This window comes from Trachurus japonicus, unplaced genomic scaffold (assembly GCF_045865225.1).
Source record: "Trachurus japonicus isolate A0001 unplaced genomic scaffold, Traja_1.0 AP030651.1".
Classification (NCBI taxonomy): Eukaryota; Metazoa; Chordata; class Actinopteri; order Carangiformes; family Carangidae; genus Trachurus; species Trachurus japonicus.
The window spans coordinates 137,070-153,319 of NW_028220784.1; the positions used below are offsets into that span (position 1 = coordinate 137,070).

At 44.1% G+C, this 16,250-nt stretch overlaps 1 protein-coding gene across 1 annotated transcript in view; it reads left to right on the forward strand.

Moving 5' to 3' along the window:
- The first annotated feature begins 5,659 nt into the window (after positions 1-5,659).
- The window catches only part of LOC146960158 (NLR family CARD domain-containing protein 3-like), a 44,138-nt gene continuing 33,547 nt past the window's right edge, over positions 5,660-16,250 (forward strand). Inside the window, exons 1-7 of the mRNA XM_085772582.1 lie at positions 5,660-5,805; positions 7,681-7,759; positions 7,920-8,148; positions 8,302-8,903; positions 9,045-10,099; positions 10,214-10,387; positions 10,479-10,652. Of these exons, the coding sequence (XP_085628708.1) occupies positions 5,660-5,805; positions 7,681-7,759; positions 7,920-8,148; positions 8,302-8,903; positions 9,045-10,099; positions 10,214-10,387; positions 10,479-10,652 (2,459 nt within the window). The remainder of the gene's footprint in view (positions 5,806-7,680; positions 7,760-7,919; positions 8,149-8,301; positions 8,904-9,044; positions 10,100-10,213; positions 10,388-10,478; positions 10,653-16,250) is intronic.

Sequence of the window (16,250 nt, forward strand, 5' to 3'; positions counted from 1 at the left end):
CAACCGTTTCAATTGAAACGGGCCCCAGCCACCAGGGGGGCCCCCCAGCTGCCAGCCACCAAGTAAAAGACAGTAGGCCTACAATAGATAGATATCACGTGACGTCACACAGCGTTCGCAGCCGGTCACAGCGCCATCTTGGGTACCGACTTCCAAAGGCAGTCTATGGGCTGTGACCTAATCCATCCATGGCTGTGACATCAAATCTCACAAAAATAGTGGATAAACCTTTTTTTATTACATGGCACTATTGAATGTCGTATTCCGATAATTTATTGATATTTCTGATATTTATTTACATCTTGATTTTGCATTTAACAGTCTGTTATTCCTGTTTAACAGATCGTTGCTAAGTAAAATACACTAGGTAGGGACGCCGCTCTGATCAGCGCAGCACAGAAAAGAGAAACTATGCAGGATATTTACTTTCTGTTTCATTTTTTACCGTCATTAAACAGCTTGGGAGACATGTACGCCAAGGGAGGCTGCCTCACTCTACTGAGTGTGAGCGGCACGTACGTTCACGTTGCTTTCGTGAATTGTAAACACACAGACGGCCCCTCGGTTTTAGCGTCCAGCAGTTTAGCGGCTAATTCAACAGCAGTGATGGATAACTGTACCAGAGAGGATCAACATGAGCTTCATTTGAGGAATAAACGGCAGCTTTTACCTGACGGGAGACCGACGCCTGAGCTACGGTAGCTAACAGCTAGCAGCTAGCAGGTTTTTACCTACTTTTCCTCCCTCCCTCCCTCACTCCCTCCCCCCTTTCTTATACACACACACGGCCCAGGTTGTCTGTCATATCTGTTGTAAACCTTGTAATAACAGTTTGTTGAGTACAGTTAACACTATATGCTGCGGTTTGAGTGTGGATTATTAATTGTTAACGGTTTGTGTAATGTGAGTGGTGGTCATCGCGTCCTGATGTGTTGCACATATTTTAAGACTTATCTGTGCAAACCATTGTGCAAAACCTGTTTGTTGTGACTTTTTGCGTTATAAGATGATTTGCCGAATTCTTCTTCCATTCCTGCAGCCTTTTGTCTCAATGTTAACGATGGCAAAATGTCCAGATATTTTATTACTTTATGAAAATAAATGTCTGTGAGTTAAAAAGAAGTGGGCTACGCATTTCTGATTTGATTTGGCTTTTTGTGTATTTGGAGGAGAGACAGAGCGAGCGAGAGAGAGAGAGACGAGGAGAGAGAGAGGTCCGCTGGGTGAGCTAGATTAACTTTTAACGGGAGAGAGAGCGGCGCACCGCGCTGTCAAAGATCGTCTCAGCAGAAATGGTGTGTGCTTTCAAGGCAAGGCCATCAAAATGAGAAATATCCATATCCAAACTACATCAGGCAGCAGTCATTTCTGGTCAGAGAGGATGTGGCTGCACTGATCTGAATAGAGGTTAACTCAGTGTTCGGTACCCAGCATGGCGGCGGCCCGGTGGAACGCACCGTGACGTCACCTACTGATAAGTATCTATAATTCATCACCTTGGTTTTACCTTAACATACACACGCACACACAGGCCTACATCCACCACACACACAAACAGCTCTGTCCACCGTGCGGTCACACACTCGACCCCTGATCCGCTCTACAACCACTGATGCGCGTGTCATGCCACACCGCAACAGTAGCCTACTAATCGCTCCTAATTAATAATACGGCAGGAAATATAAATAACAACGTAGGTTACCTTTGAAAACGGCCCGCAAACTATCAATAGACCCTAGTTTTCCTTCTCCCAGTATTATTCCTTTTCTCTTAGCGTTTCTAATGTCCTTTTGTTTTTCCTGCTTTCCTCCTGATGTGCGCCCAGTTGCGTAGCCTGATGATTGACGTCTGTCAATCACTTTCCTCCTCTTTTCTTTTTTTCCTCGGGTTAAAATGCCTCCAAACAGGCGATCTATGAGTACGTACGTCCTAACTTAACAGAGAAATAAAACACAGCGAGAGCACAACTAAGATGTGATATTATTCGCAGCTTATTTACAGATTTTAATAATGGAAAACGTCTTCCTGCGCGCCTGCCATGGTGACCAGAGCACATTCAGGAGGTCATCAGAAGTTGATGGCCCCTGAATGACCTACATGAGTGTCACAGCAAAGCGTCTGAATACTTATGTTCACTTGATATTTCAGTTTTTCTTTTTTAATTGACATCAAAGAATCCCCTGATGTACGATGAGTAACTTCACAGCACTATTATAAACTTGATATGATTAGGCTTTAATTATCATGTGATTTGTTCAGATTTATCCATCGAGTGTTTTATGTTAGTGACATATAATTTCCATATGATTCACTTCACCCGGGTATATGTCATTTTTTGTTACTGCAGCTTACTTCCCTCATGTTACTTTGTTCTGAAATACTGTGTGTGATAAATGATCTATAAATGATTTTATTTCATGGAGCAAAGTACTAGCCTCGTAAACCAGCCTCTCGCGGACATGCATTTCATTTAATTTCTCGGGAGAGTCTGGCCTCATTCCCCCTGTAAGCGTTTGGGGTGGGCGGGAGTAGTAGCATTGACAGACAACCCCATTCAGCCAATCAGCAAGTTGGTGTAGTGACGGGGCTTTGCACCAGTCGGTCCCTGATTGGCCAATCACAGCGGCGACGCTGATTGGCTCGGCCTTCTGAGGGTTTCAGGCTAAAAGCTTACAGCGGGAATGAGGCCAGACTCTCCCTCAGAAATGAAATGAATTGCATTTCTGGGAGCGGCTGGTTTACGAGGCTAGGAAAGTACAGCAGAGCAGATAAATTATTCCAGATAAGATAACAGTATCACATCCACAGGTGAATCACAGTTCAAGGTTTAACACCAACAGTTGTCGCAGTTTATTTTCTTGTGTGAAGGTAACGTGAAGAGAGTAGTTCTTTGTGTGCAGCTCCCTGATGACTGGAGGCAGCTTTACCGCCTGAATCAGCCTGTGGAGGAGGCAGAGATGAGCCGCTGCTCTCCCGCTGTCTGAGCCACTAAACGCGGCCTGAGCTCGTCCGGACCGCCGCTGGAGAACAGCTGTGACTTTGTCTGTGGTGAGTGGTCTGTCATTAGATTTACACTACAGCACTGATGTGGACTCAGTGTGGCGGGCTGAGGGGCTCACAGGGTTTTTAAGGCTCTAGATAGATGATGTTCAGAAAGACAGTGAACACCGCATCAAATGAGTCACAGGCTCCTGCTTCAGCTACAGTCTATTGATGAATATTAGTCTGATCACTACCGAACTGACAGTTATTGTCTATCACTGATCAATAGTAACTGTTACTGATCAATACTGAATGTTGCTGGCTATCACTGAACACTTCATGTTGTTATTAGGGTTTTCCTAAGACTTTACACTGACAACTCAGCTTGTATCGGCCTCTTAAAGCATTCTGATCTGAAACAATTGATGCAGTATAACTCAACACTCTGGGTTATTGATTATTGGATAACTATTATTTCAAATTCATCTGCCTGAACTCGACCAGGCTTGGCACAGAGGACGCAGGAGTCAACTCAATTGAACTTATTTCCATTTATTTGATTTTTGTTTGTTGTTGAATCCGTCAGGTTGATAACCTCAAAAGAGAAAAACTGAAATTAGTTCCAACATTGTAAATCATAATCAGGATTATACACACCATTTAAATAAATTTAGATCCATGCAGTATCTTCAATCAAATTAATCTTACAACTTCATATTGTAAGAGAGAAATGAATGACGAAGTGACCTAGCATACTTAATGTGAATGAAATAACCATACATAGCAATAGCGTCTCTGTGCTTCTTCTATTCAAACTGCACCCAGGGCAGGCAAAAGGCCCCCCAGGTGTTCACCCAAGCCTTATCACCCTAGTGCTTCTCACTCACTCTCTGAAAGTGAACATTCAGACCCACTACTGCCCTCTCTGGCACATGTCCCACACACTCTATAACAATTACCACATCCTCACCGTGAGAAAAAAATAAACAGAATATAATGCATCTCAACACCTCCCACTTGAGGTCTTGGTTAATGAACCCAAGGAGTTCAACACCAGCCTAAGTCTTTCTTAAAAATGCTCCTCAATGGGAAGTAAGACCACCAGGCGCCTAACTTCCCTGTGAAGGGTGATAGAGGGGATTTTGGATGACAGTCTTTTTGTGTCTTTCCTTTGCTTGTGCAGTGTATCACTTTTCCTGACTGGCACAGGGTAGCTCGGAAAAAACATTCACATCCCTCACAATTCCACTGTGGTCAGGATTTACACTGACTACTCTGCCCAGCTTGTATCGTTCTCTTAAAGCATTTTGATCCGCCAGCCACACCATATCTTCCACCATGACATTTCGCTGCTTTGTGTGCTCCTGATCAACAGGTTAGGACCAGAACAGTTAACTCCACTTCTTCCAGAATCTGCTGATCTCATGCTGGACACTTTGAAGTCTCTCAACTCAAACTGAAAGTCCCCTGGATCTCCTTTTGGGTTTTGGGGGCTTTTTATTGCCTGAAGATTTCCTTGTTTTCTCAGTTTGATTTGACTGTAAACTGAATATTTTTGTCTCTTTGACTGTTGCTGTGACAAAACGAGACATTTGAAGACATGGCTTCAGACTGAGAGGAACTTGAATGCATCATTAGTCTGTATTTTGTGACATTTGATGGCAAGGCAAGGCAAGGCAAGGCAATTTTATTTGTATAGCCCGTTTTTACAAACAGTTTGTCTCAAAGGGCTTTACATGGCATCGTAACAACATCCACTGTCCTTAGACCCTCACATCGACTGAGGAAAAACTCCATGGAAACCCTTTTAACAGGGAAAAATCGGAGAAACCTCAGGGTGAGCAACAGAGGAGGGATCCCTCACCCAGGACGGACAGACGTGCAACAGATGTTGTTACAGACAAGAAAACAGTTTACAGTTTGTCACAGAATGTGCGAAATATGGAAAATGGATGGAGCAGACGATGAATGGATGGACAGAGACAATGTGTCAGTGGCAGCTGGAGAATGTTTTTCAATTTCCAGTGTGAGTGAAATGACTGAATGTTGCGATAGTGGAGCTGTGAGGTGAAATAAGTTGAGGCCCAGTTGTTGTGTGTGTAATAATCAGCTGTAGCTTGTTTGATCCAGTGGTTTTCTACAGGGACGCTGTCCACACAGAGACTGTGTCACATCAACTCAGTGGATCTCAGTCCTTGTGTGTGTCAGTGGATGGAAACAGTGGTCCATGGATCATGTTGCTGGGCTGCAGCTTCATGACGCCATCTAGTGGACTGATAGTAGAAGTACAGCAGCTGATGGCAGCTTCCTCTTCCTCACTGCTGTGTGACTGCATTCAACTGACACTGATATGAAGCAGAGAAGAAGAGCCAATCAGTGGAGGAGCAGCTGGAGACATGATGGACATGTGAGCTGGTGTGCAGATGAATGATGTGTGTTTCCTCTGCAGGTGAAGCTACAAAGTGTGTGTGAGCTGATGTGGATGTGACCTCAGCAGCATGGATCAGTGTGAGGACAGAGAGGAGGGAGCCCCTCCCTCTAGAACCACTCTGTGTGGGGGACGTCAAAGCCAGACCACAGGTCAAAGGTCAGAATTTAAAACAGTCAGAAAGACTTTTCTCTCTAAAAGTCGGTTGTTGTGTTTATTAAAAGATATTTTCATCAGTTTTTCTCCAACATGCACATTTATCAGTTGTGTTGTTGTTTCAGGATCCGGCAGCAGAGACCAGACTCTCCTGAACCCAGCTGTCTGTCTTTAAAAAGCGACGACTCAAAGGACTTGATTATTAAATTTAAAGGAGGACGAAGATCAGCTGATCAAATGTAAGAGAAATCTAAATTACAAAGCTTCCTGTGGAGCCAAATCTAAATGATTCACCATAAAAACTGAGTTATAACTCTGACACACATTGTCCAGCTGCAGTAAAGAGTCCCTGCCTGGACATCCACATGTTAATATTCAGTGATGCTCAAAGTGCAGCCCAGTAGCATCAGGAAATATGTCAGCACCATCTACTTAAAACAGGAAGTAACCACTGCTTTAAAGTGACAACGAGGAGTTTGTATTTGGTTATAAAAAAGTCTTCGAACCTCTGACTTTCATTCTTGATGAATGAAAACATTCTTGGCAAGACGTCCGTCTTGCGCCGGTCACCGTGCGTGCGGAGGCTCATCGTAAATTTAGTATGAAAACACTTTGCTTTCCAAAACTCCTCGTTGTCCCTTTAAAATCATCATTTAATTTCCTCTAAATATCTGCATCACGTTGCCTCCTGGTGGCAGCTTTGAGGTGTGCAACAGGGCAAGGGGCCGATTAGTGAGTTCAGAGTGATGTCAGACAAAGAGCAGAGACAGAGGGTCAAAACAGTTACAGGAGCTGAAGCTGAATCCCAGCAGCTGCTTTTTACAGGAGCAGACAAACAAACGTCCATGAATACTAAGAGAGAATGAGCAAAACTCAGGTAAAGATAGAAGCTTCTACTCATCTACAGAACAAGAAAGATAAATGACATTCTCTGAGGTTTAAAAAAAATCCTTCATTGTCATGGTTTCCAGAAGAAATCAAACAAATCAAAGTTTTTTTTTTATTTATGGGATAAGAACCTTTTTAAAGAGTTTTCTCAGACTCTCCTTATAAAAACACAAAGCTTAAAAAAACAGGTGAATGTGGGCTTCAGATGATTAAATGTACATTGTTCCACAATTTAACAAAAGGAAGTCATTCAAATTTGTAACTTGAAAATACCTTTAAAGGGATAGTTCAACATTTTGGCAAATTGGCCCATTGCCATAATCGCTATAGCCATAGCAGTAGGTTCGTTACCTTTAATTGTCGGTGTAAGCTATTTTTAGAACGGAGGAGCGGAGCGGCGAACTGCTCAGAGCTACGCTATGGAGGCTAAAGGAATTTCTTGGTTTCCCTCATCAAACTCATCAAATACAAAATCCCAAAACTCCAAAACGCTCTGGTGGACAAGTTGTGACCTGCACAACCACCACGCTATGAGATAATAATGGAACGTTACGAAACTGAGCCGTTTTCGAGGTAAATACAGGGTAAATACAGAGTCTGCTTGCTGAAAAACTGTCCCTGAACGCAACACGCATCAGCGGTTTTGCATGAATTTACCTCTAAAACGGCTCCGTCTCGTAACGTTCCATTATTATCTCATAGCGTGGTGGTTGTGCAGGTCACAACTTGTCCACGACAGCCTTTTGGAGTTGTTGGATTGTGTATTTGATGAGTTTGATGAGGAAAACCAAGAAATTCCCTTAGCCTCCATAGCATAGCCCTGAGCAGCCTGCCGCTCCGCTGCTCCGTTCTAAAAATAGCTTACACCGACAATTAAAGGTAACGAACCTATTGCTATGACTATAGCGATTATGGCAATGGGCCAATTTGCCAAAATGTTGAACTATCCCTTTAAAGACAATTCTTTTAAAAACGTAAAACTATTTTCACATCAGTTGTGTTGTTGTTTCAGGATCCAGCAGCAGAGACCAGACTCTCCTGAACCCAGCTGTCTGTCTTTAAGGAGCGACGACTCAAAGGACTTGGTTATTAAATTTAAAGGAGGACGTGGATCAGCTGATCAGATGTAAGATGTATGATGTCATGAACGTCCTCAGGGGACATATAAAGTCCATCTTGTATTATCTCTCTGTACTGATGTTGACTTGACACTGATTCCTCCACAGAGTGGACCAGGAGAGCTCAGAGGTTCCCAGTGGTCAGTCTGCCCAGCAGCATCAGACACACCTGGACTCCATATTTATGGTGAGGACATGTCCAACAGCTGCTGTTACATCTGTTGTGTTCGCCATCATCTCCATGCTGCACTTTGACACCAGTGGATTGTCAGTCTGTCCAACATGGATCTGATGTTTGGCTCCATGGTTTTAGTTTGATGCTGTCACTCATAGAGTTTCTGTTCCAGCTGCTGGAGGAGAACATGGTCACTTTTGTCAAGAATGAGCTGAAGAAGATCCACAAGGCTCTGAGTCCAGATTACCCAGAATGCTCAGGGAGTCAGAGGGAGGATGAGGAGATGTTGGACGGTGAGGATGAAGAGCAGAGGAGGAGCAGCAGAGAGGCATTAGTGAAGATCACAGTGAACTTCCTGAGGAGGATGAAGCAGGAGGAGCTGGCTGAGCGTCTGCAGAGCAGTAAGAGAATTTCTCTAAAGATTCAACACGATGGACAAATGAGACGTTCACTGACATCAACACATCGAGGGAAATATGTTCATATAGTCGTTATTTAGAGGAATTAAAATGTTATATTTTCTTATTGATCTTATATCTTGTGTTTTTATTCAGGACATTTAGCTGCAGTTTGTGGACATAAACTCAAATCTGCCCTGAAGAAGAAGTTCCAGTGTGTGTTTGAGGGGATCTCTAAAGCAGGAAACCCAACCCTTCTGAACCAGATCTACACAGAGCTCTACATCACAGAGGGAGGAGCTGGAGGGGTCAATGATGAACATGAGGTCAGACAGATTGAAACAGCATCCAGGAAACCAGACAGACCAGAAACAACCATCAGACAAGAAGACATCTTTAAAGCCCCACCTGGAAGAGACCGACCAATCAGAACAGTGATGACAAAGGGAGTGGCTGGCATTGGGAAAACAGTCTTAACACAGAAGTTCACTCTGGACTGGGCTGAAGACAAAGACAACCAGGACATACACTTCACATTTCCCTTCACCTTCAGAGAGCTGAATGTGCTCAAAGAGAAAAAGTTCAGCTTGGTGGAACTTGTTCATCACTTCTTCTCTGAAACCAAAAATGCAGGAATCTGCAGGTTTGATCAGTTCCAGGTCGTCTTCATCTTTGACGGTCTGGACGAGTGTCGACTTCCTCTGGACTTCCACAACACTGAGATCCTGACTGATGTGACAGAGTCCACCTCAGTCAACGTGCTGCTGACCAACCTCATCAGGGGGAACCTGCTTCCCTCTGCTCGCTTCTGGATAACCACACGACCTGCAGCAGCCAATCAGATCCCTCCTCAGTGTGTTGACATGGTCACAGAGGTCAGAGGGTTTACTGACCCACAGAAGGAGGAGTACTTCAGGAAGAGATTCAGAGATAAGGAGCAGGCCAGAAAGATCATCTCCCACATCAAGAGATCACAAAGCTTCCACATCATGTGCCACATCCCAGTCTTCTGCTGGATCACTGCTACAGTTCTGGAGGAGCTGTTGAAGACCAGAGAGGGAGGAGAGCTGCCCACCACCCTGACTGAGATGTACATCCACTTCCTGGTGGTTCATCTAAAACTGAAGAAGGTCAAGTATGATGGAGGAGCTGAGACAGATCCACACTGGAGTCCAGAGAGCAGGGAGATGATTGAGTCTCTGGGAAAACTGGCTTTTGAGCAGCTGCAGAAAGGAAACCTGATCTTCTATGAATCAGACCTGACAGAGTGTGGCATCGATATCACAGCAGCCTCAGTGTACTCAGGAGTGTTCACACAGATCTTTAAAGAGGAGAGTGGCCTGTACCAGGACAAGGTGTTCTGCTTCGTCCATCTGAGTGTTCAGGAGTTTCTGGCTGCTCTTCATGTTCATCTGACCTTCATCAACTCTGGACTCAACCTGATGTCACAACAACAAACAACCTCCCGTTTGTCTAAAGTGTTTGGAGACAAATCAAAACATTTCTACCAGAGCGCTGTGGACGAGGCCTTACAGAGTCCAAATGGACACCTGGACTTGTTCCTCCGCTTCCTCCTGGGTCTTTCACTGAAGACCAATCAGACTCTCCTACGAGGTCTGACGACAAAGACAGGACGTGACTCGTGGTCCAATCAGAAAACAGTCCAGTACATCAAGAAGAAGATCGAAGAGACTCCCTCTGCAGAGAAAAGCATCAACCTGTTCCACTGTCTGAATGAACTGAATGATCATTCTCTAGTTGAGGAGATCCAACAGTCCCTGAGATCAGGACGTCTCTCCACCGATAAACTGTCTCCTGCTCAATGGTCGGCTCTGGTCTTCATCTTACTGTCATCAGAAGAAGATTTGGATGAGTTTGACCTGAAGAAATACTCTGCTTCAGAGGAGGCTCTTCTGAGGCTGCTGCCAGTGGTCAAAGCCTCTAACAAAGCTCTGTAAGTGTATAGATAGTTGGATTTATTCATTATTATATAAAAACACTTTTGTCTTTTCAACAGGACAGATAATAAACTCCTTTCTTCTTAAATTCCTCATGATCATCTCTTCAGACTGAGCAGCTGTGACCTCTCAGAGAGAAGCTGTGAAGCTCTGTCCTCAGTCCTCATCTCCCAGTCCTCTCGTCTGAGACACCTGGACCTGAGTAACAACAACCTGCAGGACTCAGGAGTGAAGCTGCTGTCTGGTGGACTGGAGAGTCCACACTGTAGACTGGAGACTCTCAGGTGAGGATCCATCCAGCTGTTTATCTGATGACACTTGAACACAGCAGCAGGTGTTGACAGAGGGTTCCTGTGTGTTGTTGTGTGTGCTCAGTCTGTCAGGATGTCTGGTCACAAAGAAAGGCTGTGCTTCTCTGGCCTCAGCTCTAAGCTCCAACCCCTCCCATCTGAGAGAGCTGGACCTGAGCTACAATCATCCAGGAGCCTCAGGAGTGAAGCTGCTGTCTGCTGGACTGGAGGATCCAGACTGGAGATTGGACTCTCTCAGGTATGGAGAGGCTGATGCAGCCACACACACTGTCTGATAGAGGAGGAGCTGGAACATTTTCTATGACCCCGTTCACACCTGGGGCCTCATTTATCAAACTGGGTGTAAAAGTGCTACTAAATTTTGACGAACGACGAAAAGCCAAAAATGGCGTACACCCAAAATATTTACACCCTTTTCAGATCTATTAAACTGTGCGTACGCACAACTCTCAGCAATTTCCATTGATAAATCACACCGGACCCAAGAAAAGTGCGGATGTGAACACACCTCTCATTCCGCCTTCTGAACAGCCCAACACAACCATATATGGTCAATGCAAATCACTACGTGCACATTAATTAGCCATGTGCACTCTGGAAACGCGTGGAATGACGTCAGTGGAAGACGGTGAATACAACGGACGGAGAGCAAAAAAAACGGACGGAGAGCGGCGGGGAAAGAAGCGGAATTTCTCTGAAATGAATATCAGTCAGAAAAATCATCTTGCATTGAAAGGCTACAATAAAAACAAAAAACTCCCTAATCTAAATGAAACAGAGCAGAAAGAAGAATAATCGTATTTAACCTGCCCCTTTATTTTAGATGATGTCACAAATAATTTATAAAGCAAGTTTTCCACTACCAGTTATTAGGCTACTATGAAACATTCTAAAACATTGAAGTCCACCAGTCTGTGACTTTTGCTAAAATTATGTTGGGCAGCACCCCCTTTTGTTAAATACAATAAATATTATCCACACAAAAATGATGATCATGTTTTCTCATTTTTACCTATAACCACCACGTTCGTGCATGTGACGACCAGAAAATTCACCAATTTGCGCCGACATTATTGGGCTTGATGCGCTGTGTGTGTATGTGTCCAGTCTGGCTACTTCACATGCACATGCAGGGGGAAAATATAAATATGGTATCAAAAGAAAACGAAATTTGTGTTATAAAGCCAGTATTTAAAGGTTCATGAGGCAAGAAATGCACATGCGTTTTAAGTTTTTTACTGCTGATGGGCGATGAAGCGTTAAAAACCAAAAAGAATGAGCCCACTCGCGTATCTCTCCGTTGCCTTGAACAGGCTGTGTGCTGCATAATGCGCTGCAATTCTGGGTCCGAATTTCCCGTGCTGTCCGCGGATGTGACGTCAAATGACGCTGCATGCGCGTCCTCAACAGCTTCGGCTTTCCTCCGCTTGCGACCAGCGGTCGGCGGATGTCTTGCAGCCTGAACAGTTACCAGGGGTGGAAAGTAACGAGTTACATTTACTCAAGTTACTGTAATTAAGTAGCTTTTTTGTGTACTTGTACTTTTTTGAGTAATTTTTAAAATCAGTACTTTTACTTTTACTTGAGTACATATTGTTGGAAGAAATGTACTTAGTTACATTTTAAATAGCTTAAGTTACAAAGTAAAAAATATATAACTCTGTGTGGGTTGTCAAAAGTGGCTACGCTGCTGCCGCCTCGATTTCTCCCCCTTCACAGACGCACACAGCAGCAGGCAGGTCATCTATGCAGGCAGGTACACACTTTTTTCCCCCTCGCCGCTACGTGCAGTTTGTGCATAACAGGGCTCGTCGCTATGTTGTCGTCTTATATTAGCCATTAGCCACAGCTAGCGGTTAAAAGCTGACGTTAATGATTAAAGACAACGTTATCAGGCATGTCCATCTATTCGGCTACGTTTATGGTGACCGTGCCAGACACACCGGGGCTGAAGGCCGGACCGGCGGTCCGTTGAGTTAAATGTAGGAGCCCAGTCAGATCCATGGCCATGCTCAGAGGAACAGACAAGCAGCCCACTGCTTCAGAGCAGTTACAGTAAAGAGGCAAGAGAGAGAGAACCTACAGTAACCCCCCCCCCCCCCCCTCCCCCTCCTCCTCCTTGAGAGCAGACAGGAAAGACAGTAAAAAAAAAAAAAAACAGGTGTGTGTGAGTGAAAGAGGGAGAGAGAGATTTTTCTTTTCTTTTTTTATCCATATTGAAAATGGTATTGAGTAACGAATATTTTCCTCAATATCGATATTGAGTTGAACATTTTAGTATCATGATCATGATCATGATCGTGACAACCTTAGTGCCAGTAACTGTCCATCTGATTGGCTCTGGACAACTGCAGTGTCAGAAGGTCAGAATCAAGTTGGTGCCACAGGAGCTAAAGATGATGGAGACCAGTGTATCGATGGAGAAGGGACAAATTTGGAACACAGAGACATGCACGGAGAATGTTAGGATAATCTCTGGCCATTATAGCGCCCCCCCCCCCAAAAAAAAAAAAGTAACTAAGTAACTTTTACTCTGAGTAAATTTTAAATGAACTACTTTTTACTTTTACTTGAGTAGATTTTTACACCAGTACTTTTACTTTTACTTGAGTAAAATTTCATCAAGGTAACTGTACTTTTACTTGAGTAGATTTTTTTGGTACTCTTTCCACCCCTGACAGTCACGCGAGCAGCGAGTAGAGAAATAACGTCACTTTCTTACATTTTAATATTTTTTGTGTGTCTGTGTCGTGAGACAGCAGGTAGAGGGGCTGACTGGCAGAGATGAGGGATAGTGAAAAATGTTCTTTTTTTCTGTGAGAGACTGCTGCGGCGGACACAAACCAAACTGTGGCGGCTGATTAGTGGAAAACAATTTCCAATTCAGCCACAGTGTCACTGTCACAGCATCAGCTGCACTGCTGTGGAGAGTTGATGCACGCTCCCGCACCAGCTTGGCTGATGGCTGCAGTAACCCTGACGGCCGCTACGGCCGTTGTATTGCTAGTAGGGCTGTTTTCGACTAAGGATTTTCATAGTCGAATCTGATTCGTCAGATTTTGCCGTAGTCGACTGATCGTCGAACCTTTTTTTTTTTTTTTTTGATAGCAGCAAATTTGCGACTTTTTCCCGTTTCAAACAAAAGAGCTAAAACACCCCAAAAATATGGTAGGTGTAAAACAAATACCTTTATTTATTTCCCACACTTTGGATGATTTTTAGTAGCCATTATGAGCCAGGGTATGCGTTTATGTCACGTTGCCCTGGACAACGCTCCTTTTGCTCGGACTGAGTGGCAAATCAAACATCCCCACAACGTGGTGAAGGATAGCGGTGGTCGTGGACACAGAGAAACCGGGTAAAACATGTAGTATCAAAACAAACGGAGGTCAGAAGGACTCGACAATCCGTACATTACGTTAATCAATCCTGTAACACACACAGTGTGACCGCGGCACCGGCAGAGAGACAGACAGGCTGCAGAGGGACGAGATTACAGCTGTGACTCCCGACACTCATGGTGCGTTCATTACAACTCGGAAGTCGAAAAAAAACCAAGTTCCTCTTCTGAAAAACTCTGACATGTCAAACTTTAGGATGTGTTAGAGACTAATTCATCTGTCTAACCATCACAACTATTGACACTTGAAACAGTAAACACAGCTGATCCATCGAAAAAAAATCACCGCTGGAGTTAATTTATTTTCCGTGATTGAAAGCAGGTTCTTGAATGTAACTCGGTCAAAGTCAGATGTATCCTCACAATGTTTTGCTGTTCTGTTAGGTCATGCATGATAAATGCTGACAAAGTTAGACTGTCAGACTTCCTTGATTTTAAACTTTGGCGGCTCTGCCTCTCGTCTTTTTGCCACTCAGTGAGCGTTCTGCAGTGACTTCTGAGTACCGTGACGTTGACGGTCCTGTTGTGTGTGCTGCTCACCTCCGCTCATTTGAAAAAAAAAAAAAAAACCTCCGCTCATTTGATTGTGCAACTGCAGTGGGTGATTTATTAATACACAAGAAGCTAAGACTACCGTTTAAATGCACACATCATTTTGAACTCTTTATTAACAGAAAGTATGCTGATTTTGTATCAAAATAGGCTTTTTATAATGAAAAAAGACATTCTTTTTAACAATTTATGCTCAGCAGCCGTGGGCACCCCCATATAGTCAGAATGGTACGGTCTTGGTTAGATTCGACTACGAGGTTCATAGTCGAATCAGACCCCTCCGAATCGAATCGTCGAATAGTCGACTTTTGGAGGTCAGCCCTACTAGGAACAGAACAGACTGGACATGGTGGGAGTGTTCTCACGCAGAGGGGCCGGCCTAACTCCCGTCGTTACGTCACCACAGGAGCTGAGTCTGAACAGCCTGTTTTAGCACCGTTTTACCAGTGGGTGGGCTGCAGAGTCGATGCAGGAATCGTCTGCTTTCTTCATTGTAGGAGTTGGTAGGCTCAGGGAGGACCAGTTTATATATATAGAGACCAGAAAAAACATGTTTTTCATAATATGGGACCTTTAACTACTCTCGTTAGGGCAGTCTCAGTAGAGGGACAGGAGCGGAAACCAGATTGAAAGTTGTCAAAGAGATTGTTAGCAGAAAGGTGGGCAGTCAGTTGATCAGCAACGATTCTCTCAAGTATTTTAGAGAATAAAAGGAGAGTGGAGACAGGTCAATAATTAGCAAGAACCAGTGGATCACTATTGGGTTTCTTGAGGAGTGGTTTAATGATAGCAGATTTATAGGATAGGGGGACACACCCCTCAGCGAAGGAAGTGTTCAAGATGGAAAGTAGAGGGCCACTAAGACAAGGAAAAAGTTCCTTACAGAGGTCAGAAGGGATGGGATCAAGTGAACACGTTGTGGACTTAGAGGCGGCAACCAATGAGGCCAAGGCTTCAGCCGAAATAGGTTTGAACTGTGAGAGTGAACTTGTGGTTTGCAGAGCACTGGTCAGTCATGTTACGAGAGGACTGCTGACTAATGATATTGCTCCTAATGAGGGAGATTTTATCAGTAAAAACTCTAGAAAATCATTAGCTGTGATAGCAGGGCTCAGAGTAGGTGAGGACTGTGTAAGCCTGGCCACAGTATTAAACGGGACCCGATGATTGTTCTGATTGGTTCAATCAAGTTGGAGAAGTAAGAAGATCTGGCAACCGAAAGTGCATGTTTATAGCGTTTAAAACTAAGAGTCCAGATGAGGCGGGAGGACTCGGATTTACTGGTGCGCCATCTGTCTTCGAGTCTGCGGCAGGCCCGTTTTAATGAACGAGTGAGGTCGGAGAACCAAGGGACAGATTTGGATCGAGTGCCTCTACTAGTTCTAAGAGGAGCAAGTGCGTCAAGTGATTCTAATAGTGCAGTGTTTAGGCTATCTGTAAGGTCAATGATAGACATAGCCGTGTTAGAGAATGACTCAAGTTTATCGGGCAAATGATCAGCTAAAAGGGACTTAACATGGTTGTTAATGACACAAAAAGAGTGGGGGTTGGGTTCAGAGCGAGTAGTCTGTGTATTTGAGGGGAGGCTAAAAAAGACACAAGAGTGGTCCAAGACCAGAACCTGAAGAATAGAAGGGAGCATGGCCAGATACTCAAAAGATGTGAAGTTACCAAGTGAGCATGCTGTACAGGAAAATTGATTAGAAAAGATAACCGCAAGTCCCCCACCCGTTCTGTCTTGCCTGGCCGAGAATAAGAAACTATAGTCAGGGGGAGATGTCTCAATAAGAACAGTACTGGCAGTGGAGGAAAGCCAACACTCAGTGAGGAAAAAGAAATGCAAACCATAATGAGAAATAAAATCATTAATATAAAAATGTTTTG